The sequence below is a fragment of the Trachypithecus francoisi genome, unplaced genomic scaffold (genome assembly GCF_009764315.1).
Source record: "Trachypithecus francoisi isolate TF-2019V2 unplaced genomic scaffold, Tfra_2.0 Lachesis_group0, whole genome shotgun sequence".
NCBI lineage: Eukaryota > Metazoa > Chordata > Mammalia > Primates > Cercopithecidae > Trachypithecus > Trachypithecus francoisi.
Genome location: NW_022681453.1, coordinates 161,683,082 through 161,710,774, shown reverse-complemented (window position 1 = coordinate 161,710,774; position 27,693 = coordinate 161,683,082). Strand labels below are relative to the sequence as shown.

At 37.2% G+C, this 27,693-nt stretch overlaps 1 protein-coding gene across 1 annotated transcript in view; it reads left to right on the top strand.

Moving 5' to 3' along the window:
* Positions 1–27,693, top strand: part of DNAJC13 (DnaJ heat shock protein family (Hsp40) member C13) — a 123,699-nt gene that overhangs the window by 869 nt on the left and 95,137 nt on the right. Inside the window, exon 2 of the mRNA XM_033212670.1 lies at positions 16,482–16,562. Coding sequence (XP_033068561.1) covers positions 16,495–16,562 — 68 coding nt within the window. The 5' untranslated portion in view covers positions 16,482–16,494. The remainder of the gene's footprint in view (positions 1–16,481; positions 16,563–27,693) is intronic.

Genomic DNA, 27,693 nt, shown 5'->3' with positions numbered 1-27,693 from the left:
CCTTTGGAGTGGGTGAAGTAGGACTTAGAGGCTCAGTGAAGTGGCTGTTCATCGCTTATTTGATACTTAACTATGCTTAAGAGTGCCTTCCCTTAAATTTTCTCCGTTTGTAGAGTGTTCCGTTAACCACTTTTGTCTTGAGATTGTTTCCTGTGTCCGTTCCTAGAGGGGGAAAAAAGTAAAGATTTCACCCTAATGTGGCGGTGGTCCACCAAAGTAATTATTTCTCGTTTTCTCTCTGCTTTTCCCTTTTACTTTATTCTGGTTTCCCTCAAAAGGGATGCTGTTGCGTCCTCTATGAAGGGCTTTATAGTGTACAGTTATGTTGAGCTTTTTGTAATATAGTGTCTCAGGGAAAAAGTAGAAGTTCAGGACCTGCCCCCAGTAATTCTTTCTTACTATATTTTCTTAGTTTATGGACTTGATATATTTCTAGGTTTGAAAGTACTGCCTGCGGGGAAAACTACTCACAGTGGTCAGGTTTTGTAATATATTACCGGTACTCTGAGTTTATGGGAGTATGAAACAGAATTTGCCTTAAAAAAATTTATAGAAACCACTTGTCAGAAATTCGGTATCCTGAACACAATTCTTTGTTTTTTGGAAAATGCTGTATTGACTTATTTATCATATAACGTAAAACCTTGTTCACATTTTGTGTGATGTGAAACGCTTTTTAAGCTACTATATCTCAAACTTGGCTTGTGCTATTAATATCACAATGCATTCAGGCAACACACGTCCTTATGTAGAAATTATTACATTATACTCCTTGTTTGAAAACAGGAAGTAGAACATATTAAAGGAGGAAAAGAGGAGTCAGAGGATTATTAAGAAATAAGAATGTAAAGAACCTTAGAGTTCAGTTCATGGAAAATTCAGCGTTTGTATTCCACTAAGGGCAATGAATATTCCTCTTTTTCTAAAGTGGTAGTAATAAATAGCCTAAAATATATTAATGTCATATATTGTTAACAAGCTTAGTTGTAAACAAAATACTTAAGCTAAAAGATAAAATAGTATCAATAAATGAATGAATTATTTGGAGTAATTTAACTTTATCCACAAATAAATAGAAGATGTTGCCTTGCCCAGGTGGACTGTAACAATACTGGCTTTATTAAAGTTGTTAAAAGGTTGATAGTGGAGTCTGGTTCTCAATAGTTACTAAATTAGGGTTGAAATTGAAAAGATGTGTTTTAACTAATTTGGCCTCATTCCTCGACCAGTTCTATTTACACAGGTGAATGAGGTTTCTGCTACACATACCTTTCCCCTGCTTCTGATTGAGGTACTTTGAATTAGTAAATTGAAACAAGACTGTGCAGATAAACTGCAGCACAAATTTGGTTGCTACAAATAGGTTTTGGCCTAAATGTTCACTGTAATGTTTGGTAGTAAAGGGGAGTTACTAATATTTGAAAGAGTTCCTTGAGTCAGTGTTTCTCAACTTTATTAGACCCAATAAAATCTCCCTTTTTATACAAAATAATTAGTAACACCTTCTTTGCTACCTTTAGTTTATAAGTAGTGTAACCACCTCTGGCTTTGGCCCTGAGACAAAAAAAAAAAAAGCTTTGCTCTCACTTCTGCAACAAAAAAAGACCTACACTACAAATTCATGACTTTATTGAAATCTGTTAAAGAGCTGGCCGGGCGCGGTGGCTCAAGCCTGTAATCCCAGCACTTTGGGAGGCCGAGACGGGTGGATCACGAGGTCAGGAGATCGAGACCATCCTGGCTAACACGGTGAAACCCCGTCTCTACTAAAAAAATACAAAAAATTAGCCGGGCGATGTGGCGGGCGCCTGTAGTCCCAGCTACTCGGGAGGCTGAGGCGAGAGAATGGCATAAACCCGGGAGGCGGAGCTTGCAGTGAGCTGAGATCCAGCCACTGCACTCCAGCCTGGGCGACAGAGCGAGACTCCGTCTCAAAAAAAAAAATAAAATAAAATAAAGAGCTGAGTCCACAGAGCAAAACCACTGGCTGAAAATTTGAGAGACAATGCTTACAGAGAGTAGATGTCAATTTCTATTTGCCTTCAGACACAACTGGACAAAAAGCATGATGAAGGCTTGAATGCATAATCTTGCAAACTTATCCACAAACCTCCCTGGGTCTACTAGAAAAGATTGGAAAGAACCCTGGGTGTGTCTGTTGTGCAGTTTGAGAGGGAGGGGAACAGCAACAGAACTTTTTAAGAGGGTCAAGAAACTGCTGTGATTCTTCCCCTCTCTGCCTCTTCTGTGAAAAAAAGCTTTAATCTGAGGAGAAGGGCATCTCTGTTGGCCCCATTGGTGAACATTCAGGGTGTAGACAAGTGGGAGAGAATCTTACGCCTGGAAGAGGGGCCCTGAGCCCAAAACTGGGGCCGGGGGTGGTCAGCAGAACCAAGAATGCTACCCTCCTGAGATTCAGGAACACAGTGTTTGACTTAGCCTGAACCTTAATCAGAACATCACATCAGACTGTATCCCCCAACCCCACCCCCTGCCACCAAGCTAAGAAGCTTTCAATAACTAGTAACCACAAAATACTACTAGGAAAGAAACAAGATTATGCAAAGGCGCACAACACAAAGAATCAAACAGGCATTGCTCTAGTAACCATTGCCCACCAGAGACACAAACTGTTCTGCAGATGCGTGAAGTCTGTAATACACTGAGGATAACTATGGCAATAACAGATCATAAACTAAGTCCAACTCCTAACTGGATTAACACCCTTCACCAAAGGCCTCACAAAGAGCAGGCGTGCTCATTTCTAGTCATAAAAATTACCTCAATCTCTACTCTCCTACCCAACATGTCCAGCTTTTAACTAAAAATTATGAGACCCATGAAAAAGCAAAAACTCCCAAGAGAAGTCATGATACATTTTTTAAAAAGATAGGATCTTAAAAACAAGAGTACTGTTTTGTAAAAGTTAAATACTATAATTATGGCATTTTGCCTTGAAAAAGTTTGCTTGAGGCAGTGAGCATTGGATGGAGTTGCAGTTTGTGAATTACTGTGAAGTAGTAGAAGGAAAAAAGTTATAAGATGGAGTGGAAAATTAGTAACATATGTGAATGTATGTGGTTCATTGACCACCTGAAGTGTGTGTATGTGTATTTTGTGAATTCCTACATGGCTCAGTTCAGTTGGGTACAATTTTCTGCGTTCACTTAGTGTTGGGACAAGAATCACTATAAGCAAATGGGAAATTTGCATCATGCTCAAATTGTTCAGTAATACACTAATCCTATTAAATTCACATGATCAGAAAAGCATTATAGCAGAATTGATTATATGCATTTCAGTATGTAAATAGTTAAGTATAATTATACCAAAATACACAAAGGACGTGTCAGAAGCTTGTACCTTTACATGGAATCATTTTGAGATTTTTTTTTTTTTTTTTTTTTGAGACAATCTCACTCTGTCACCCAGGCTGGAGTGCGGTGGCACCATCTCGGCTCACTGCAACCTCTGTCTCCTGGGTTCAAGCGATTCTCCTGCCTCAGCCTGAGTGGCTGGGACTACAAGTGCTTGCCACCACACCCGGATGGTTTTTTTGGGTGTTTTTTTAATGTGTGTATTTTTAGTAGAGACAGGGTTTCACCATGTTGTCAGGGTGGTCTTGAACTCCTGACCTCAAGTGAGCTGCCTGCCCAGGCCTCCCAAAGTGCTGGGATTACAAGCGTGAGCTACCATGCCCAGCCCATTTTGAGTTTTGACAAATGTTGATGGCTACAGATTTGTCACATTGGTGACTCAGATAACACAGTTGGGATTATTAGCATTGTCAGAAAAGAACAGGTTTAATAAAGTATAATCTCTTAATTTACATTGTAATTACATTCCTGAAAAAATCTCTGTATATTAAACCCTGCAAAATGTACTTGGTGAGTTATATATAAAACAGAATTAGATTCTGGGTTTCATTCATTATAAATAGGTTTTTGCCTACATGACTAACCATTTGGACTTTTGGACTTTCGTTTCTTTTTTTTTTTTTTTTTTTTTTTGAGACCTCATTCTTTTGCCCAGGCTGGAGCGCAGTGACACGGTCATAGCTCACTGTAGCCTCAATTTCCTGGGCTCAAGCGATCCTCTCACCTTAGCCCTCCTTAGTATCTCGAGCCATAGGCACGCCATGCGCAGCTAATTTTCTTTTTAATTTTTAGTAGAGACGAGGTCTCACTGTGTTGCCCAGGCTGGTCTTGGAACTCCTGAGCTCAAGCAATCCTCACACCTCAGCCTCTCAGAGTGCTGGGATTACAGGTGTGTGCTACCACACCTGGCTCACTTGGACACTTGAAAGTCTTATGGTGCAGACAGTACTTATCTTTGGAACTGTAATATATGTCGAGTATCTAGTCTTATCCACTAAATGCTAGTAGTGCTCCAGTCATAGTGCCTCAGATGGGATGGCATCCTACCCCAACCACTACTTTAGTTCAAAATTTAATCAGTGGTTTTCAACATATTATTTCTGTTTCAGCAGTGTTCACATGCTCAGCACATGCCAACTTATAACACTTCTTGTTATGTGCAGTGATTCTTAATCATAGGAACTCCTTTGAGAGTAATGAGTTAGATTTCTTTGTAAGAAATAGCTTAAGCCAATATGGTTATGATCATCTTTGCTAATTTAAGTTAGTTACCTGTGCAAAGGTACATTTAGGTGTGGTTCAGTCAATAAAACCATATAACTTGCTAGTAATTCTTTTCAGATGCTCTTTATTCAACAGTCTATGTATGTGAGTTTTACTTGTACTTTTATGGACTACTTGTGAAGAAGAGTGTGCTTTAAAGTCAGTGGAATTTTACAGTTTAAGCACTCAAGTTGCCCTTAGAAGAACACTGCCTATTCACATATTTAGCACATGCCCAGTGGTGATATCTCTTTGCAATTGATTAGTAAGAGTTTGATATTTTGATTATCAGATAGAAAATGAAACCCCTAAAGCAATCCAAAATAATTATTTTAGCTGCGTGCACAATAATCATACCTGTAATCCCAGCACTTGGAAGGCTGAGGCGGGAGGATCACTTGAGGCCAGGAGTTCAAACCTAGCCTGAGCAACCCTGTCTCATCAAAAAATAACTAGCTGGGTTTGGTGACGTGTGCTCGGGAGGCTGAGGCTGGAGGACTGCTTGAACCCAGGAGTTCGAGATTACAGGGAGCTATGATTGTGCTGCTGCACTTCAGCCTGGGTGACAAAGGAATACCCTATCCCTTAAAAAATTATTTCGATGCTTTGATTTTTGCCAGCTCTAGTTGCTACAACTTAATGGAAGGATTGATAAGGTTATGAATGGAGGAGACGTTCTCTAATATTTCATGTATTCTATAATACATTTAAATGCTTATATATGGTGTTCTGACTTTTACTGTATTCCTTAGTCATCTAAGGCTATGGGGTTTCTCTCCTCAAACTTCTAGTCAAGCTACATAATGTATTTTGAATGTTTATCAAATCTTAGAGCAGATAAGCCATTTTCCCCCCAAACCTTAGAGCTAATGGGCTTAATTTTAAAAGTGAAACTTTGCTTTTTTAAGATAATTTGGTAGTGTTCTGTAAACTGTAAAGCACTACAGAAGAGGTAGGAGTAATAGGGATATTTCAAAACTGAGCTAGAAATGTATGTTATTGCTATTTTGTATTGAGTGAAGGGGAAAATGTTGCAAATTAAACTTTGGTCTTTTAATAGTATAAAGAGAACAGTGTTTGGGTTTTCAGGATGCTTTCTGTAAAACTGTCTTCAAGTTGTATTTGTTAAAAGCTTAGGAAATTTAGTCCCACATTATGCATTTAATGTAATGATAGGAAAAACAGCAACAAGTTAAAATATGGCTGCTAAAAATTTATTTTGCCCATTTTAGGGCCTGTTTACCATAGTAGAGCATGATTATTATTAAATGCCTGTTGATAAGCTGAAGAGCTTATAGAAATAGTATACTTTGTTCTTACATAAGCCAGGTTATGCTTCAAAGATAAAACGAAATAGAAATTAGGTCTAGAAAGTTACAATAATGTGTATAAACTAAAAACAGGTAAATGATCAATAGCAATGATTTCAAAGCATTGCTTAAGTGAACATGTTTCTGGAAAAAAGGTTTCAGGTGAGTATTGTAAGGCATTTTTTAAGCTTTGGAAAGGGAAGGGTCATAGTAATACATCTTTCACAGAACATTTAACTTTTTTTTAAACAACAGATAAAGTTCTGTTTTGTCAGAAATACAAATTATTCCTCTCAGGTGAAATGAGCATACATGGGATAGAAATAGAAGAGATAAGTCTCTTTTTCAATACTTAACTTATGTTGTTGAGTAGAAGAGGTCAACAAAATTAACTGCTATGGTATGTATGCTTGTCCCCTCCTCCCATTAAGTGTTTCTTCAGACTTAGGGGTTGCTTTTGAATTTTTCCTGTCCTGTATTTCATGAATATATACCCAGATTGTAATTGAATCAAGTTTTTAAAAAGAATGGGGGAGATCTCAGATTATTTCAGCTATCTAATGGTAGTGAAACTAGTTAAAAGTTGATTTTGATGTGGCAGACAGTGCAAACACTTCACTTTAAAATATCTGGGCAATTATTTGAAGATATGATTATCAGATGAAATTTGATATTACCACTGGCTTTCTTATTCTTTAACAACATCTATCTTTGGAGGTATCGGGTTCTTCAGTAAGTTAAGGAAGGCTAAGATGGTAGCTGCTAAAATCTTAATTTGTGATAGATTTATGGTTTAAGATTCCTGTTGGTATCATACATATTACACATATTGATTTGTTGTTCATTTAGAAGAAAATGCTTTTGCCTGTACTTGAGTCACATGTTAAAATGAAGCTAAAATTTAAAAAGGGTTAAAGTTCATATGGCAGTTTCCCCCATCTACAGCACGTTCTATCTAAACAGTTTAGTGGTAGCTATTTAATGTGGGTAAAAATTAACATTCTGTTAGCCTTTTATGTTTTTTGCCATTTGTTTGAAACCAAACTAATCTAGTGCTATGATTTACTCAGATTTTGAATCCAGTTTCAAACAAAACTAGATCCTCAAGAAGCCAATATAAAGTACTCTCTGATTAGTTATTACACTCATTGATTATTTTTTAAAGGGTTAGTCTTTCCATGGTTCTCCTTACTGCCCCTCCCTTTTTGGTAAGATACAGCTGTAGGAAGTATTAGGTTCATAAATTAGTTCCTATGATGTGAATGTCTACTACATTTTAAGTGTGGTTTTGGAATGTAGCATTGTTTCTATTGTAGGAGAGTTTGATCACAAAAGGCAAACTCCACAATTTTCACACAACATATTGTAAACATTTTCACCTACAGCTGGGTTGAAAGAACTTTACATTAGATACCCACATGCCCACCTCCAAGGTTTTTACGTTAACATTTTACTGTACTTGCTTTATCATAGATCTGTCCATCTTTCCCTCAATCCATCTTATTTTTTATGCACTTCAAGACAAATTCACATTTTTAATTAATTACTTGAGGGCAGAGCTAATGATGAAAGTAAGTTCTGTTCTTGCATTTTCAGACTCAAAATGGGAAAATTGATAGCTTACCTGTTCTCTGCAAGTTGTCATATTTGTGTCATATTTGTGTTACTTCCAGTTGATCATGCTAAATACATGCTTTAAACAGGTGACTAGCCTTGATCAATGCCAATTCCTTCTTTCACTAGTGTATTTTTTCTAAGTGTATTTATTCATCCCTAGTTAAATGAGTGTTCCGTTTGCGTTTTTGCTTAACACAAGCCATGTGTATATACTTAATTTTGCTGTGTGTAAATTCTTTTACTTATAGCTTGACCATAATCTGCTTGAGTGTCTGTGGTGTTGAGTCCCTTCATCCTGCTTTTGTTCTTAGTGTCAATTTGATGTAGGCTTCTGCTCACTGGACTCCCAAGCCCTGTGGTTTTCTGTCAAAATTATGTATCTTCTAAAAGATCATTCTCATTTTAACCATAAATGATCTTAAATAGTCTGCCAGTATTACTGCCAGTAATACATTAGAGAATGCAAGAATATTGTGTTGTTCGAAAGCATGACACAGTAGTATTCATTGAGAGAGGTAAGTCTAGCCAAAGTGCCTGTGTTGCCCTGAATTTGACTTTTTAACCCATAGGACAGTTCTGTAAAAAAAACAGAAGTTTCTTTGGTGGTATAATATTAGGATATAGCATGAAAACAAGTGAAGCTTACTTGCAAAAATTGGAGATGCTTTCAATGTAATTTAATTACAAAAGGCATATCAATTTGATTTTTCCTCATCAGAAAGAATTATGGGTCTTTGAGAACTTGAAACATGGAACACAATTGCAGGAATGAAGGAGATGAAATTTAAGTGACGTTAGTTTGAGCAGATAAATTCTTGCTATTTCGAATAGTCTCTAAACAACTGGCAGAATGGCAAATGCTAATGATACAGCTGCTACCAAAATCTCATTCAAGATCCCATTTAACTGTTTACATTTTTTAGTTGGACAGTTTATGGTTGTTTATAGCATGTGCTTATACATGACTTAACTGATATTACCTGCTTGATACTTCAGCTTCTGATACTAGAAATTCTACAGATTTTTTTTCATCATAAATATTGGAAATTAATGGTTGCTTAAAAGTTTTTGCCTGTAAGTGATGATTTGTTTGAATCACTTTTAGAGCTTATTAAATGTACAGAGGAAATATTGACTGGAGATTAAATTTATGACTTTTTTCTTGAAAGTTTCTCAAGCCATAGTTAATTTGTAGCCATCAAACATAAATTTAAAAATACTAGGTTGGATACATGTAAGGAAACAATTCTAACAGTTGAAATTTCAAATACCTAAGTGGGGAATATTAAAAATGTACTAAATAAGATTGACTTATAATAGTATTTTGTAGGAGTAAAGTTGAAATAAAGAGAAGCTTAAGTGTTGGGTTATAGTTGACAAGATGATTTTTAAAAATTTCATCTATCCTGATTATCTTGGTCTTCATACATATATACGTGTGTGTATATATGTATGTGTGTGTTTGTGTGTGTGTGTGTGTGTGTGTATATATATATATATATTTTTTTTTTTTTTTTTGAGACAAGGTCTCACTCTGTTACCCAGTTTGGAGTGCAGCCCCCCAAGTAGCTGGGACTACAGGCGTGTGCCATGACACCCAGCTAATTTTTTGTATTTTTAGTGGAGACAGGGTTTTGCTACGTTGCCCAGGCTGGTCTTGAACTCCGAGACTCAAGCGATCTGCCTGTATTGGCCTGCCAAAGTGCTGGGACTACAGGCGTGAGCCAGTGCACCCAGCAATATTTTTTTCTTTTTAAAAACATTTTATGGGAAACATAACTTGTAGCAATAAATAATAATGACAGTAACAATAATAAATGCCACCCTCATGTACATCATTAAGAAATATATATTGTTATAGTTAATTTCGAATGGTTAAGTAAAACTGAATGCTGATTAAATCAATAGAACACTGTACTTTTGAAGGTGGAAATTCTAGGTGATATATATTGCATACTAGAAGGATGGAAATTAATAAAAGATTGAGAGAAAATCGAGTTATTTAATAGAATTTCCCCCCAAAATGCCATATTAGGTACAAGAGCTGATAAGTTCTTGAAAATAAGATATAGAAATACTCAAAATAACTTCTTTTTTTGGGTTATCTCATTTAGTCCTCACCATAGCCCTTCGGGACAGTTATTATTCCTATTTTATAGATGTACTGTAAATCAGATAAGTTCAGAGACTTTTGTTCAAAGTTACACAGCCAGTAAATGGCAATTATAAAAATTCTCCAGCCTTACCTTGGTAATAAATAAATAATTAGGCCGGGCGCAGTGGCTCAAGCCTATAATCCCAGCACTTTGGGAGGCCGAGACGGGCGGATCACGAGGTCAGGAGATCGAGACCATCCTGGCTAACACAGTGAAACCCCGTCTCTACTAAAAATACAAAAACTAGCCGGGCGAGGTGGTGGGCGCCTGTAGTCCCAGCTACTCGGGAGGCTGAGGCAGGAGAATGGCGTAAACCCGGGAGGCGGAGCTTGCAGTGAGCTGAGATCTGGCCACTGCACACCAGTCCGGGCGACAGAGCGAGACTCCGCCTCAAAAAAAAAAAATAAATAAATAAATTATTAAAATCACTTTAATGGAATGTTAATGTAGCTTGTGTCAGTCCCTCGTTAAAGTATAGCATGTAGAATGGCAGCTCTGTAATCAGTGCCCTAGGGAGGTATTCCAGGGTCTTCCCAGATTGAATGATACTTGACTGCTGTACTTGGAGGACCTCTAGACTTGTCTTCACTCATTTGCCAGTCATTATCTTGAAATTATTCTACCTCTCACTTTGAATGATACATAGTTGGTACGTATTTCTGATCTTTATGCATTGCCATTGCCCTCATTAGTGAGTTGTCTGTGTGTCTAAAAGTATCTTCCTGGTCTAAAAGAGTTAATGCAGTTTCCAGACCACTTGCCATTCATTGGATGAAATGACTTTATCAAAGAGTAGTTAAAATTTTACTAAGAATGTAAAATAGATTTACCTGAAAATGTGGATAGGCTAATATTACACTGCTGGGAAATAGATCTCAGCCTCAGATCTCATTTATCTGGTTATCTTTTTGTTCATATAAAATCTATATTTAAATAGAGATGGGGGTCTTGCCATGTTGCCCAGGCTGGTCTCAAACTCCTGGACTCAAGTGATCCTCCCACTGTGGCCTCCCAAAGTGCAGGATTACAGGCATGAGCCACTGTGCCTGGCCAATCTGGTTATTTTAAAAGCTCGATGTTGGTTAGAATAATTGAACTCTCTTTAAAGAGTATCCTGAGATCATATATTGGTAGCAAATTTTTGTCATTGTATGTTTGTTTTGAACACTTTGTTTAAAAAATGTCCCCACCCCCCCAGACGGAGTCCTGCTCTGTCAGCCCAGCTGGAATGCAATGGCGCCATCTCGGCTCACTGCAACCTCTGCCTCCTGGATTCAAACAATTCTCCTGCCTCAGCCTCCCAAGTAGCTGGGATTACAGGCGTTCTCCACCACGCCTGGCTAATTTTTGTATTTTTAGTAGAGATGGGTTTCACCATGTTAGCCAGGCTGGTTTCGAACTCCTGACCTTGTAATCTGCCCACCTAGGCCTCCCAAAGTGTCAGGATTACAGGCGTGAGCTACCACACCCAGCCAAAAAATGTTTTTTAAGCTTATACAAAGATGGAAATATTTTGCAAGTTTATTTATAGATGATAGAATATTTCAGCTTTGGAGACTTTATTTCTTTTGTCCTATGTTGAATATGATAATTTGTTTTACTATTTAAAATTGTAGATTTCAAAGTTATTTCTAACAAGTGTCCAGTTATCTGTCCAGATGAAGATAATAACTGAAACTAGTTCTGAATTATTCCAGGAATTTGCTGTCAAATGATACATCTGTAATTACATGGTCAGGGTGAATTTTTTTTTTTTTTTTTATTGAGGGAAGGTATTAAAATTTAGGTTAAGAACCTAGGATGTGGAAACTGAGCAGGTTGGTCCAAAGTCTGGCCCAATCGCTTACTAGCTGTGTTACATTAGAAAAGTGATTTAATTTATGTATCAGTTTTCTTGTCAATGAAATGAGAGTCATACCTGTACTGAAGTGTTGTTATGGGGACAAAAGGAAATAAATGCATGGTAAATGCATAGCCTGATGACTAACATGATGAGTATTCAACACAAGTTGTTTAATAATTTCAGGACATGTCATAAATTTTCAGTTAAGAGTCACCTTGCCTCCCCAACTTTATTAAAGGCAGTCTTTAATGGAGTTTTAAAGTGGAATAGCATTATCCTGATCTCCATTTTGAGGTTAGGCAGACGGTAATATAGCATTGAATTATTCCACTATTTCTGGGGTTGACTTGGCTACTTAGTGGGGTATCTCTTCTCTCCCTTAGCTCTCAGATATACCCCTACTTAAATATAACGTAGTTGAAGGCAAGCTTTTCAAATAGAGGAGCAGTTTTCTTCCATAAAGAGCCCATTTTACTAGCCTTTCATGGGATGCAGAGTAAAACATCACTTGTTGCTTTCTTAAATATTAGAGACAGAAAATTAGGTGTGCAAATATTGGACACAGGAACTTGTACTGATGATATGAACTTCCAGAGAATTGAAGTACTACTTCTTTCCTGCTACACTAGTTTTCTGTCAGCATTCTAATCTGCATTAGGAATACAATATTTATTCTAATAGTCCAGGTCGTTGGTAGTTTACATTTATCTTAATGTGTTATATCTTCTCACGCTCCTTTTATCTGTCCCAATCTAAGGACTCTCTGGAGTCTGGTGCTTTCATCACCTCCCGGTTTATAGACCTTCAAAAGCCTTCTTGATGTAAAGTTGTTTAATTCATCTCCCGAAAGGTCTGTTGGAGTTATATACCTCCAAATCAGTGATACCTATGAGGTCATTCTTGAGGTGTTTTTTAAAAAAATTATTTAAAATTTTTTATTTAAAAGTTCTTACATTTCTTTTGTTATTGTGAGATGATTTTGTTCTTTTTCCCCCCTGTGAGTTTATTAGGGATCTTTATTCCTTCTGGGTCATGACCTGTGTTTTTTATGGTTGTCATTTAAAAATCTTTATTTTTCTCTGCCTTTCATTTTAACTTTTAGATCCTTAATTTTATCAACTAGTCTCCACTCAACACATTTTCTTGTTTCTCAGTTTTCCCAAGATAGGCGCTTGGTACAGAGTCAGTTTTTCCAATATCTTAAGTTACAGACTAGGAATACAAACCCCATTCTTCAGTGTCAGCCATTTACCTTTTCTATCTGCCTTTCTCTTCCATTGTTCCATTCTTCAGTTATAATATATAGGGGAAAAATATCTGTACACCTATCTCTCTCTCTCTCTCTCTGTCTGTCTATCTATCTATCTCCCCTTTTTGTTGAGTCTTCAGAGATACTGCCCAGGTTTCTTTTCAGCAATATCATTTACTGCAAAAGATTCAGAAGGCAGGGATAATGCTTACTGGATTTAATGAATCTTAGTTGGGTCCCTTTGTCATCCCAGGTATGAAATCCAGAAAGACGAACAAAACACCACACCAACTGTCAGGACTATATTTAGCTGTCTCTATACTCACTAGTAGGAAGACGTTAGTTGACTGTAAGAAATTTCTTCTTTGTGGTAACAATAAAAGCTTCTTTAAACTTGGTGTTACCTGTGTTTCCTTTTGTTATTTTTCAAAGCATGAATTGCTGATGCCTTACCAGAAGGTTTGACAAAACCCTATTTGGGAGTCCCTGTTACAGCATCAGATTTGAGGTAGATATCAGAATTGCCCATGTATTTGCTGAATTTTATTCCTTCACTCAGATACTGATTTTTGAGCACCTGTTTTGTATCAGGCACTCTTGTGGCCTCTGTAGAAACAATAATGAGCTGAACAGACAAAACTGCCTTTCTGGATATTCCAGTAGAATTAGGTGAATAATAAATTGCACATTCGAATGTGAGAAGTGCTATGGGGGAAAAACAGGAGTAAGAGGGAATAGAAGTGTAGAGTGAGGAGGAGGGTGGTTACAATTTAAAACAAGATGGTTAGGGTCGGCGTCATTGGAAAGATGACATTTGAACATAGATTTGAAGGAGATAGAGGTATAAGCCATATAAATATCCAGGGGATGAGTGTTCTATGTAGAGTACAAAGGCTCTTGATAATTGGTAATACAAAAACAAGTAGGACGAATGAAGAAAGCAATTTCAAAATAAGGGTATCTTTAAAAAAATGTTTTTACCACTCAGGTATATACCTAAGAGAAATGCATATGTATGTTCACACAAAAACTCGTATATGCTTATTCATAGTTGTATTATTCATAATAGCCAAAAGGTAGAAACAACGCCCGTGTCAGTCAATTGATGAATGCATAAAATAGGTATATCCATACACCAGAATATTATTTGGTGGTATGGACTAGCATAGGTAAACCCACGGTGTCAAAGTAGATTAGTGGCTGCTAGGTGCTGAGGTTGAGGTATAATGGGGGGTGACTGCTAACAGTTTCTTATTGGGGTGATGAAAGTGTTCCAGAAAATAGTGGTGATGGTTGCAGAACTCTACATGTACTAAAAATCACCAAATTGTACACTTTTAATAAAAGTGAATTTATGGTGTGTGAATTATGTCTCAAGCCATTATAAAAATGTTTTTGCCTGAAAAGTTTTTTCTAATCATGTAAAAAATACTTGCTGACTTAGTATTCACAGTATAAAAAGGTATAAAGCAAGCTTAAATAAACAATTCCAACTATTCAGTTTGTATTATTAGCACTTTCGTGTATTTTCTACAATTTTTGTTTGTTTGTTTGTTTAGAGACAGAGTCTTGCTTTTTCACCCAGTCTGGAGTGCAGTGGTGCAATCTCGGCTCACTGCAATCTCCACCTCCCGGGTTCCAGTGATTCCCCTGCCTCAGCCTCCCGGTTAGCTGGGATTACAGGCATCTGCCACCACGCCTGGCTGTCTTTCTGTATTTTTCGTAGAGATGGGGTTTCACCATGTTGGCCAGGTTGGTCTCGAACTTCTAACCTCAGGTGATCCACCCGCCTTGGCCTCCCAAAATGCTGCGATTACAGGCGTGAGCCACCACTCCCGGTCTCTACAATATTTTTTACAGTGCGTTTTGAACGAGCAAGGCAAGGGAGAGATAGCTAAGTCAGAAAAGAAATAACCATATTTAACTTTTATTCACAATGAAGTAAGTGATACAGTATTTTCAAAATCTATCAGTCTGTCTTTAGCAGCCAGTTCTAACAATTTATCCTGTAAAATTAGCTAAGTTTACCTTTTTTAAGTGAAATAAATGGATTGTGGATTTTATATGCTGGGTTACAGTCAGTGAATGTTGTACATAATGTGGTCTCTTTGCATGTGACTGTTAGGAGGCTGATTCCACTGGTGAGTCATCACGCAGATTGAACAGTCTTGATCTGTTCTATATCCTGTTGAACCAGAGGAGTCCGTTAATCAAACCGCCGTAGAAGTTTCTAAACACTTATTCTCAATTTCTGTACTTGATGTGGCTTGGAAACAAAGCATTTGCAGCTATGCTTTGAGTAGCACTGTTCTGGAATATTCATAAAATGGAATACCATATAGCCTTAAAAATCATTTTCTTATAGAATATTTACATGGGGAAAGGTTAACATTCTTTGAAAACAAGTTAAGCAGTACAAATGGCAATCTTGTTTAAAAAAAGGATTTTTCTAAATATAAAAAGGAAGGCTAAAATTATATCTTCAGATGCAAGAACAAATGATTTGCTTTCTGAACATTTTAGATTTCTTACTGTGGACATATATCACTTTTATAATGAGAAAATTGTTTTATTTTTAGAGATACAATCTCACTCTATCACTCAAAATCATAGCTTGGTATAGCCTCACACTCCTGGGTTCAAGTGATCCTCCCACCTCAGCCTCAGATAATACCACACTATTCAATCGTGCTATTCAGCCCTTCTCTTCTGAAAAGTAGCTAGGAGTGTAGGCACATGCTACCATGCCCTGTTAACTTATTTTTTGAGAGCTAAGGCCTCACTATGTTGTCTAGGCTGGTATCAAACTCCTGGTCTCAAGCGATCCTCCCACCTCAGCCTCAGAATAGCTGGGGTTACAGGCATGAGCCACTGTGCCCACGAGAAAATTAGTTTTAAATTGCCTTATTTATAGCAGGTACCCTTTGAAGTGGTAGTGTCAGCAAAATGGCCAGCACTTAGTAGCTCACCAAAAACCTTTTGGAATTGTTTTGACACTTGGAAAATGTGTTTAGGTGTCCATTGTGTGCCGTGGCATTATTTGGCAATGTCAGACTTAAAGCTTTATTTGTTTGGCATTTTAAAAATTCTAGACACTGGGGATGTTGATAGGGGTCGTTTCTGGTCCTCAAACGCAGTCCAGTGTAGGAGAGAGTTGGACAGTCACAATGTGGTGCTAAAGGTTATGAAAAAGAGTTGCATACACCAGTCCTTGCCTTTAAAAACCTTATGGTCTTGGCCGGACGCGGTGGCTCACGCCTGTAATCCCAGCACTTTGGGAGGCCGAGGCGGGCGGTTCATGATGTCAGGAGATCGAGACCATCCTGGCTACGGTGAAACCCCGTCCCTACTAAAAATACAAAAAATTAGTGGGGCGTGGTGGCGGCCGCCTGTAGTCCCAGCTACTCGGGAGGCCCAGGCGGGAGAATGGCGTGAACCCAGGAGGCGGAGCTTGCAGTGAGCCGAGATCGCACCACTGCACTCCAGCCTGGGCAACAGAGCGAGACTCGGTCTCAAAAATAAATAAACAAAACCTAATGGTCTTGTAAAGGATATACAGCAGGCTGTGAAAGTGACAGAGAGATCATACTACCTTTCTTACGGGAATCTTGGGAAGGTTAAAGATATATAACATGTATTAAGTGCCCTCATATTTTTATCTTCCAGGTTTGAGCACAAAATGAACATAATTAGGGAAAATAAGGATCTGGCATGTTTCTACACAACAAAACATTCATGGAGGGGGAAGTAAGTATTCCTGTTGGTTTTATTTTTCTGTGCTTCTATAAAACTTTTTAAACATTACTCTGTTTCATAATCTTGATTAATACTGCATAACTCAATAGGCTATACAGCCCTCCTCTTCTGAAAAACGTGCGATTTTAAATGTAAACGCTACATTCTTTTTCTCTTTTGACATTTCCAGTTTTCAGTATCTTTCTTGGGAAGGAGTTTGGTAAGAATTAAAAGTGACAGTTAAAAGGAAAATAAACCAGTTATCCACCCTCTTGTATGCTATCAATTAATGATGAGGTTATGTAGTAGTAGTCAGGTGTTAACCCTACATTTTTGTTACCCAGAGACTAACCTGTCTGTAACCAACATTTTCATATCCGTTTGACTGTCAGAGAAAATAGGCCGTTCTGGTGAAGTCTAACCATTTTTTAGGCCTTTAATGAAATTTAAAAATTGGATTTAATCTTTTTTCTTTGGGAGGGAGCGATGGCATTTTTTAGTAGCTCCCTAGTCAGACCAAAATGTAAGTGCTTCTATTTCCTGTCTGTAAGATGGATGGTAATTCCTACTCTTCAGATTTTTGTAAGGATTAAATGAAGTGATATAGCATGTATGAAAGTTTTAAAACTATGCCTTAAATATATTGAATATTCAGTGAATGGCATCTGTTGACCATTACAAAAGTTTAGTCTCTGGTCCTTTTGATCAGTAATGAGTAAAATGAATGTGTCACACTTTTACAAATCATTGACCACATTATTCTGAATCGTGCCACAAGGTAAAATGTGACACATGCACAAAGCCAGTAAGTGTTCTCTCAAGTTTTCATTTTTTAGTTACTGGAGTGGTAACTTCTTAGGATGAGCTCTCTAGTATTTCTGGTTTGCATTAGCAAACTGCCTATAATTTTGGAAGATTTGAGTATTTGATTTTATTGTCTAATAGCTCAATTGTTAAATTAGAATAATTGTTACTCTTGTAGAATACTTGTCTCTAATTTTTTTTTCCCCTAGTTAGTTTCAATGAGTGAAGTTAGGGAGAAAAGTGGCATATCCAGGGTAGTATGAGTCATTTTAGTTCTTTGAATCAACCTTAGAAAAGTATATCTTTAAATGATCCTTGTTTTTTCCTCAAGTGGTAGATTACTTTGGTCATCATAATACAACTTCTGCTTTTAATATGGTTATAACATACTGATACATTCTAAAGAACAAACTTACTGCAATGCTTTTTGCTGTGTGAGCTTGTAAGTAACTGTGATTATCAAAATTTTTGGTAATGTTAGAGTTGTGACTAAGACTTAACAATCCTCTTATTTCCTCCTTGTAACAATTCGGAGTCCAGCTGTTTGTGTGCTCTTAGCAAATTCTTTTAGCCTTGAGACTTTGTTTTGTTTTTATAACAGCTTTAAGGCATAATTTCTATACCGTAAAATTCACCCTTTTAAAGTATACAATTCAGTGAATTTTAGTGTATTCATAGAGTTGTAAACCGTCGTCACTGTTTTGAGAACACTTTCATCACCTCGCCTTCCCTGCAAAAAACTTCCTCTAAAGACTGCGTTATAAATCAGCAGTTAACTCCCTTTTTCCCCTTCTTTTGGCAGGCGTTAATCTACTTCCTGTCTCTGGATTTGTCTGTTTGGAACATTTTATGTAAATAGAATGATATAAAATGCTATATTTTTGACTTCTTCTATTAAGCATAATGTTTTCAAGGTCATCTATATTATAGCATGTCAGTACTTCATTTCATTAATGTCATATAATCTGTTGTATGGATATACTATATTTTGTTTATTCATTCATCAACTGATGGACATTTGTAGTGTTCTTACTTTTTTACTATTATGAATAATGCCACTGTGAATGTTTTCATATTTCCAGTTGTTCTGTGTTTATACCTAAGAGTGGAATTGGTGGGTTATGTGGTAACTCTGTTTAACTTTTTGATGAACAGCCAAACTGTTTTCCAAAGTAGCTGCAGCATTTTACATTTCCACCTTCAATGTGTGAGTCCCAAATGCTCCACATCCTTTTCAACACTTACTGTCTTTTTTATTTTAGCCATCCTAGTGCAAGTATGAAGTAGCGTCTCATTGTAGTTTTGATTTCATTTCCCTAGTGACTCATGATGCTGAGTGTCTTTTCTTGTATTTGTAGTTCATTTGTGTATCTTCTTTGATGAAATATCTATTGAAATCATTTATTCACTTTAATTTAAAAAAATTTTTTTTATTTTACTTTTTTTTTTTTTGAGATAGTCTCACTCTGTTGCCCAGGCTAGAGCGCTGATTTCGGCTCACTGCAGCCTCCACCTCATGGGTCCAAGTAATTCTCCTGCCTCCGTCTCCCGAGTAGCTGGGATTACAGGCACATGTCACCACGCCTGGCTAATTTTTGTATTTTTAGTAGAGACAGGGTTTCACCATGTTGACCAGGCTGGTCTCAAACTCCTGACCTCAAGTAATCCACCTGCCTCAGCCTCCCAAAGTGCTGGGATTACAGGTGTGAGCCACTGCACCTGGCCAAGTCATTTATTCACTTTTAAATTAGGTTGTCTTATTCCTGAATTGTGAGAGTTCTTTATATATTCTGAATAATAGTTCCTTGTATATGATTTGCAAATATTTTCTCCAATTCTTCAGGTTTTTTTACTTTCTTGATGGTGTTGTTTGGAGCACAAAGCTTTTAATTTTGATGAAATCAATTTATCAATTGTTTCTTTTGCCATTTGTGCTTTTGGTAATCTAAAAAGCCATTACCTAATTCAAGCTAACGAAGATTTACTTCTCCTTTTCTTCTAAGAGCTGTATAACTTTAATTGCATTAATTTTTGTATTTGGTGTGAAGTAGGGTTCTAAATTCATTCCTTTGCATGTGAATATCCAGTTGTGCCAGCATCATTTGTTGAAAAAACTGTTCTTTCCACTTGAATTGTTTGAACGCCCTTGTCAAAAATCAATTTACTGTGACTGTAAGAATTAATTCCTGGACTCATAATTCTGTTCCGTTGATCCTATATGCCTAACCTTATGCCCGTACCATATTGTCTTGATTACTATAGCTTTGTGCTGTTTTGAAACTTAGAAATATGAGTCTCTGAATTTTTTTTTATTTTTCAGTATTATTTTGGGTATTCCTGGTCTCTTGCATTTCCAAATGAATTTTAGAGTCAGTTGTTAATTTTTTTAAAAAGACAGCTGGCCAGCCTGACCAACATGATGAAATCCTGTCTACCAAAAATTACAAAAATTAGCTGGGCGTGGCGGCACACACCTTTAGTCCTAGCTACTTGGGAAGCTGAGGTGGGTTGTACCCTGGAGGTGGAGACTGCGGTGAACAGAGATCATGCCATTGTACTCCAGCCTGGGTGATAGAGTGAGACCCTGTCTCAAAAAAAAAAAAAAAAAAAAAAGACAGCTGACAGTTTGGTAGCCATTACATTGAATCTGTAGATCCGTTAGTGGAGTGTTGCCATCTTAACAGCATTGTCTTCTGATTCATGAACATATAGGTGTTTTCACTTATTTACATCTTTTAAAATTTCTTTCAACAGTGTTCTGTTGATTTCAGTGTATACACCTTGAATCTTAACTTCTCTCTGAAAGAGTTTACATTTTCCAGATGGTGATAGTTATAATTTCATTGGGTTATATACATTATTAAATGGCACTGAGACTTTTTATTATACTTACCTATTTTATACGGCCAATTCTAATCTAGGTTTAAAGTACTCCTCAGCAGTGTTAATGTAAAAAATAAATGGCCAACATTAAAAATTTTCTGTTGTTTCAGAATAGTTAATTGAACCTTGTGTCTAGAAACATGTCTATGTACAACAAATTTTTTATATGATTTTTGGGATTTAGGGCCTGAGTTTTTAGAGCCTCCATGCCTATTTCTGTGTTGCTAACCTAGACCCAGCGTTTCAGAAAGATGTTATTGATTGTGGAAGTAAAGATGCATAAATATTTTTTCTTCTCTTCATATGACAAAAGTAAAGATAACCTCTCCAGGTAGTCCCCTTGAAGATATTTGTGTGACCCATTTCTGTTACCTTTGTAGTAGTTTTCATTATACCTCAGTTGATAGCTGCTGAATGCCTTTATTTAGGGTCTGTTCATCATTGGTGTGGATGCCTTAGCTGGCAAATTAGCTTCTTCTACACTTTTCATTTTTCCAACTTGTATAGACATCACATAATTATATGTTTATTCTGGGAGGAGCAAGAAAAGGAGAGTAGATTCAGGGGGGAAAAGGCACTTTTATGAAGGAGAAAAATTTCTTTTTTGACCTAAGTAAGCCATTTCAGAGAGGAAAGAAGGTTCAGATGTTTCAGTTAAAGCAGAAGTGCAGATTAACTATGGAAAACTTCAGAGTGATATTCAAGGTACAGGTTCTTAATTTTTTCTGGATAAAAATTTATAAGTAAAATCTACCTGTGGATCACCTTAATATTGCATACATTAATTGTAGCAAATGCTCTGAATTTAGAGTACCATTTTTGTATCTAAACAGGATTTTCACCTCAATGCATTAGGATGTGTAATGATCAAGTCTATGAAATTTAATAACAAGCTCACTACATTCATAGTCTCTGTAATAACTGGATACAGGAAATTGAGAGAAGTCCTGAGGGAAAGGGAAGCTGGTGAATTTCTAATACCTTTCTTATATGTAGGAATGGAGTTCTATAAGAGAAAAGATACCTTTTTCTTTTGCTGCCTGGCATTTACACACCCCACCAATCCTCATAACCTCCAGGAATCCTGAGGTTTTTTTTTTTTTTTTTTCTTGCTCTTGACCCTGCCAGTCTTTAAACTTCAGATGAGCTGTCATTAATTCTTTTGTGTTTTCTTTGTCTAATATTTTGTGACTATTATCAGGCAACCTGGGACTTGAACATCTTTCACCTAGAATTGCACATTGGATCACGTCTCCTTTATCGGAATCTTACGTTTTACACACAATGTTGTGTTCAAAGCTGGCTCCATCTGAGCTGGAAAAGATGGACATTGCATCATGGATTTTAAGGCCTTAAAATACTACATTTCATAGGTTGCCCTTTTATTTGTTCTGAAAGCTTTTTCAGAACAATTTTGCAGAGTATGTCCTATCCATTTCTTCTTTTTCTTTTCTGAGGAGTACGACTTTTTATCTGAATGAGCCCTCCTCGGTGAAACTGATGTTTCAAGTGAAGTTTTCACTACAGAGTGTCCTGGCAATACAACCAGATGAACGATCAGTTTGCCCATTAATTTTGTTCTTTGTTTTGAATATGAATACACTAAAGCAGTCATGGACCAGGCGCAGTGGCTCATGACTGTAATCCCAGCACTTTGGGAGGTCAAGGCTGGAGGATCACTTGAGGTCAAAGGTTCAAAATCAGCCTGACCAACGTTGTGAAATCCCATCTCTACTAAAAACACAAAAATTATCTGGTGTGGTGGCACACGCGTGTAGTCCCAGCTACTCAGGAGGCTGAGGTGGGAGAATCGCTTGAACCCAGGAGGCAGAGGTTGCAGTGAGCTGAGATTACGCAACTACACTCCATCCTGGGCAACAGAGCTAGATTCCATCTCACAAAAAAAAAAAAAAGCAGTTATGGCTACTTTAAAACATAAATATACTAATTATAATTTGTTCGGTTATTCTACTGGAGTTTTGGGTTTCCCTACTCTGTTAGTCAACTAGTGAAATAATAGCTATAGGAATAGCTTACATTTATTGACTGTTACACTCATTAGCCAGGCACATAAGTGCCAAGTACTTTACATCGATTATTTCTTTTCTCACATTATGAAGTAGATATACAGTCATGTACTATATAACATTTCAGTCAATGATGGACTGCATCTATGATGATCCCATATGTTTAGATACACAGATATTTACCATTGTGTTACAGCTGTTTACAGTGTTCAGTGCAGGAACGTGTTGTACACTGGGAGCAATAAGCTATACCATGTAGCCTAGGAGTGTAGTAGGCTATACCATCTAGGTTTGTGTAAGTACAAAACTAGTAAGTACAGAATTTTGAGAAGAACTCTGTGATAGTCACATAATGATGAAGTCACCTAATGACTCATTCTTAGAATCGATTCCCATAGTTAAGCAATGCATGACTGTATGTATTATCTACACCTTTCAGTCAGGGAAACCAAAGCTTAAAGAGGTTAAGGAAGTTATCAGAGAAAACACAGCTAGTGAGTAGTCCAGGCAGTGTGGCTTGAGTTGGTGTGCTTAACCATTAAGGTGTAGTGCCTCCTTTACCAGTGCTGACCATTAATCTCCTAAGAAATGTTGTAGGTTAGTTATCCTTAATTTCATTATTAGATGGACTAAAATTTTAGTTCAAGTTACTGAATTCTCAAGCTTGTTAATGATAAAAGGAAAAATCCTGGGTTCCATTAGGATCCTAAAGGCTTCGAGAAATTGGTGGCCAAAACTTGTTTTAAATGGCCAAGGGAACTAGGATATTCAGCCTAGGAAAAAGAATTCAAATGGAAGGTCTGACTGGCAGAAGAATTAGGTATGCTCTGTGTACAGCTGAAAGACAGAACTTGGGCCAGCAGGTGAAATTTGTGGGGAAGTAGATGTTGGCTTAGTTCTAGGGAACAGTTGTCAATATCTACAATACTGGGACATGAATAGAATTGCTTTCAGGGAAAGTTTGTTAGTTCCCTTGCATCAGCCAGTAGTGAACAATTATAACTAGCCAACCTTGCCTACGGTATTATAAAGGTTTTTGCTGTGTGTTATGAGGTCTAGAGTCTGTAACATAGACGCTCTCTTCTAACTTTGAATACTCTCTTTGGCTTCTTTAAAGCCTGTTTGCGTAGATTCTCCACTGAAGATGATTGAGGATCTTGAACTTTAAAAGTAATACATGTATACAAGAATTTTCTGATGTCAAGAATTTGATTGAGAACGACTATTTTATAGTAAACATAAACTTTCTCAGTTTACAAAAATGTTGAATTTTCTCTATTATAATACTGCATTACATGGATTTTCGTTGCAGAAGAGTATAATGGATGTTATGATGGTGACCAGTATTTTTGTAGTATCTCTGTTGGCACTATTTTACATACCTAATTGATAGAAGCTAGTTAAATATTCGAGTCAGAAATTAACTTTCAGACAACGACAAGAATCTTAGCTCTTATTACTTTGAAGTTTATTTCAGAAGTCTGAATTAGATAACTAATAAAATGTTGGGAGGAAACTAAATCACTAAAGGACTCTTATTTACTGCCGTATTGTTGAACCCAGCACAGTGTCAGATACCCATTTAATCCATTATAGTACCTAATACAGTATCTGACCTAACACATTGTTTTTTTTTTATTTTGCCTAAAGAAAGCATGTAAAAAAAAGTTATAAAATACCTTATGTAAAAAGAAAAAAAGCTATAAAATACCATATGTAAAAAAAAAAAAATCATGTTATAAAAAAATTGTTGGTTTTTTGTTTTTTTTTTCTTTTCCCCAAGATGGAGTCTACCATCTTGTCCAGGCTGGTCTCAGGGCTCAAGCCATCCTCCTGCCTCAGCCGCTCAATGTGCTGAGATTACAGGCGTGAGCCACTGTACCTGGCCAAAAAAATTATTTAAAAGAGGAAAGCAGTATTCATAAGTACTAGAAAATTTAAGAATGCTTGTAACATTTTTATTTTCAGGAATTAAAATATTTTAGAAGTTTTTTTTTTTTTTTGAGACGGAGTCTCGCTCTGTCGCCCCGGCTGGAGTGCAGTAGCCGGATCTTAGCTCACTGCAAGCTCCGCCTCCCGGGTTCCCGCCATTCTCCTACCTCAACCTCCTGAGTAGCTGGGACTACAGGCGCCCGCCACCTCTCCCGGCTAGTTTTTTTGTTTGTTTGTTTTTGTTTTTGTATTTTTTTTTTTTTTTAGTAGAGACGGGGTTTCACCATGTTAGCCAGGATGGTCTCGATCTCCTGACCTTGTGATCCGCCCGTCTCGGCCTCCCAAAGTGTTGGGATTACAGGCTTGAGCCACCGCGCCCATCCAATTTAGAAGTGTTTTAATATAAATTAATATAAATTTAATCTGTTAAAAAAATATAAGCATCACCTTATCAAATCCAAAGCTTGATTACATCCCCAGCTTTTGCCTCAGTGGTCTTCCTGTTCAGACGATCTTATCTCCACCAATACTATCATTAGCACTTTTTTTTTTTTCTTATTCTTTATCACCAATTGCAGGGGAAGTAAAATGCCCCATAGATAGAGCAATTGCCTCAAACACTTGTATTTCTTTAAGCAGCATTTGTTTCCTGATTCTAAATAACATTACACCTAATGGTAACATAAATTATGTTTAATAACGTATTGTATTACAATAAGTCTGTGAATTGTGATAACTTAAGAAATACCTACTTCTTGTAGGCATTTAATGATGTAAATTTAGTCCCTGAATAAAAAGAAAACAGGTGCAGTAGGTAAAGCCAATAATGAATATTAATTTTTCATTGGGGGGCAAAGGTCTGTAATATTTTTTCACATTATATGGTATGTGTCATAAATGTCTCATATTCTGTTGACTTCAGTCTTTTTACATTTTATATGGCTGTATTTTTCTAATTTTTAGTATGGTTTTTAATAATTAGCCAATAAATTCATCGCAAACTCAGAACAGCAAATTAAATTGTCATTTATAAATGGCAATATTTTTCTCAGCCAATAAAATGAATATTTTCGTCATAAAAATATGAACTTAACCTTTTTCTGATGTTCTATGAATTTAAAAATTGGTGTAAAATTACTTGCTGTCTGACATCCTGCTTTAAAGTTTAAAGGCAAGAGCAGGCTAATAGTTCATAGTGACATTTTTGGATAGATTGTTATATTTAGCTATTAAGCATTTATTGAGTATATACTGTAGTCAATGCTGGGTACTATGGTAGGAGTCAGCCTCAAAGATGAAGACTTGTGCCTCCCTGAATCCATGGACTCTTTGTCTGTTCTTTGACTTGGGACACTGTTGGCTTAGTAAAAGATAAAAATCTTCTATTTTTTATTTTTCTTGAGATGGAGTCTCACCCAGGCTGGAATGCAGTGGTATGATCTTGGCTCACTGCAGCCTCCACCTCCCCCGTTCAAGCAATTCTCCTGCCTCAGCCTCTTGAGTAGCTGGGATTACAGGCACCCACCATCACGCCTGGCTAATTTTTGTATTTTTAGTAGAGACGAGTTTTCCCCATGTTGACCAGGCTGGTCTCAAATTCCTGACCTCAAGTGATCCTCCTGCCTCGGCCTCCCAAAGTGCTGGGATTACAGGTGTGAGTCATCACGCTCTGCTGATAAAAATCTTTTAGCTGTAAATGTTGTGACTAATTTTCCATACATGTGAGACATTTTAGAGATTTTCATCTCTATATCTGTTATCCAAGGAGGCTTTTTTGGTAATCTTTGGAAGTTCAGGGTGCTTATAAAGATGTCTTAAATGACATAGAAATAATTGCCCCATCCTTAAGCGGAAGTTCAATAGCCACTCTTAAAAGAGGAGTGGCATGGGGAGTACTTACGGAAGGGAATGCAGAGGGGAAGGGAATTCTCTTAGGATTTTTTTTTTTTGTAGCTTTCTTAGGATGGCTTTAGAGCTCAGTGTTTATCCGAAAGATAGCTGTGAGTTTACTAGTTATGACAGTACTCTGCTGGATCTAGTGTGTATACAACTCCAGGATCCTTTTGCTGAAGGATCCAGAATGTGATCTCTTCAATATGGTAGCCACTAACTACATGTGGCTATTTAAAGTATTTAACTTTAAATAAAATGTAAAATTCAGTTGCCTTAGCCACACTTCAAGTGCTCAATAGGTATCTGGCTCATTGCTACCTTATTGCAGGGGCCCCCAAGCCCAGGTTTTTGGCCTCTTAAGACCTGGGCCCCACAACAGGAGGTAGGCGGTGGGGAAGCGAGCAAGCATTACCGCCTGAGCTCCACCTCCTGCACATGAGAGGGATCTAGGTTGTGCGCTCCTTATGATAATCTAACTCATGCCGGACGATCTGAGGTAGAACACTTTTATCCTGAAGCCATCTCCCTGCCCTGTCCATGGAAAAATTGTCTTCCACAAAGCTGGTCCCTGGTGACAAAAAGGTTGGAAACTGCTTCGTTATTGGACAGTGGAAATTTGCCATATCAGAAACTGTCTTATTGGACAATATAGGTCTAAAATATTGTCATCTCAAAGTTACTTTGACAGTATGATCTAGATGACAGAATTATATGAGAAAGATATTAGAGGAGGCTTAGGTGTGGTAGAGAAGATTGGTGTAAGATTGAAAAGGATATTTTCTTAGCCAATCCTCTAAGACTGTACATGACACCAGCAGTTACATTTGGAACATTTCAGGCATTCTTTCACCTTTTGCTCCCAGAATAAAATAAACAAATTCTGTTGTTTTATTTCAGGATTATAAGCATTTTCATGTTTGACTTTAAAGGTGATTCTGAAAAATAGTTTGTGAATTCACATCTCTTACCACACATTTGATTTCATTGTGCAGCTTTTAAGTCAGATTGAGCAAAATCTTATTTGTTTTAGTTCCTATTAATTGACAAAGGCTTTGAAGTTTTGAAAGTTTTAAGCTCTTTAGATAGCTTGTTTACTTCACCAGTCCCCTAACCCTCACTCCACTTCAAAAAGAAGGAGTTGGTTTTTTGAAAAGATCAACAAAATTGACAGACCGCTAGCAAGACTAATAAGAAAAGAGAGAGGAATCAAATAGACGCAATAAAAAATGATAAAGGGGATACCACCACCGACCCCACAGAAATACAAACTACCATCAGAGAATACTATAAACGCCTCTACGCAAATCAACTAGAAAATCTAGAAGAAATGGATAATTTCCTGGACACTTACACTCTCCTAAGACTAAACCAGGAAGAAGTTGAATCCCTGAATAGACCAATAGCAGGCTCTGAAATTGAGGCAACAATTAATAGCCTACCCACCAAAAAAAGTCCAGGACCAGATGGATTCACAGCTGAATTCTACCAGAGGTACAAGGAGGAGCTGGTACCATTCCTTCTGAAACTATTCAATCAATAGAAAAAGAGGGAATCCTCCCTAACTCATTTTATGAGGCCAACATCATCCGGATACCAAAGCCTGG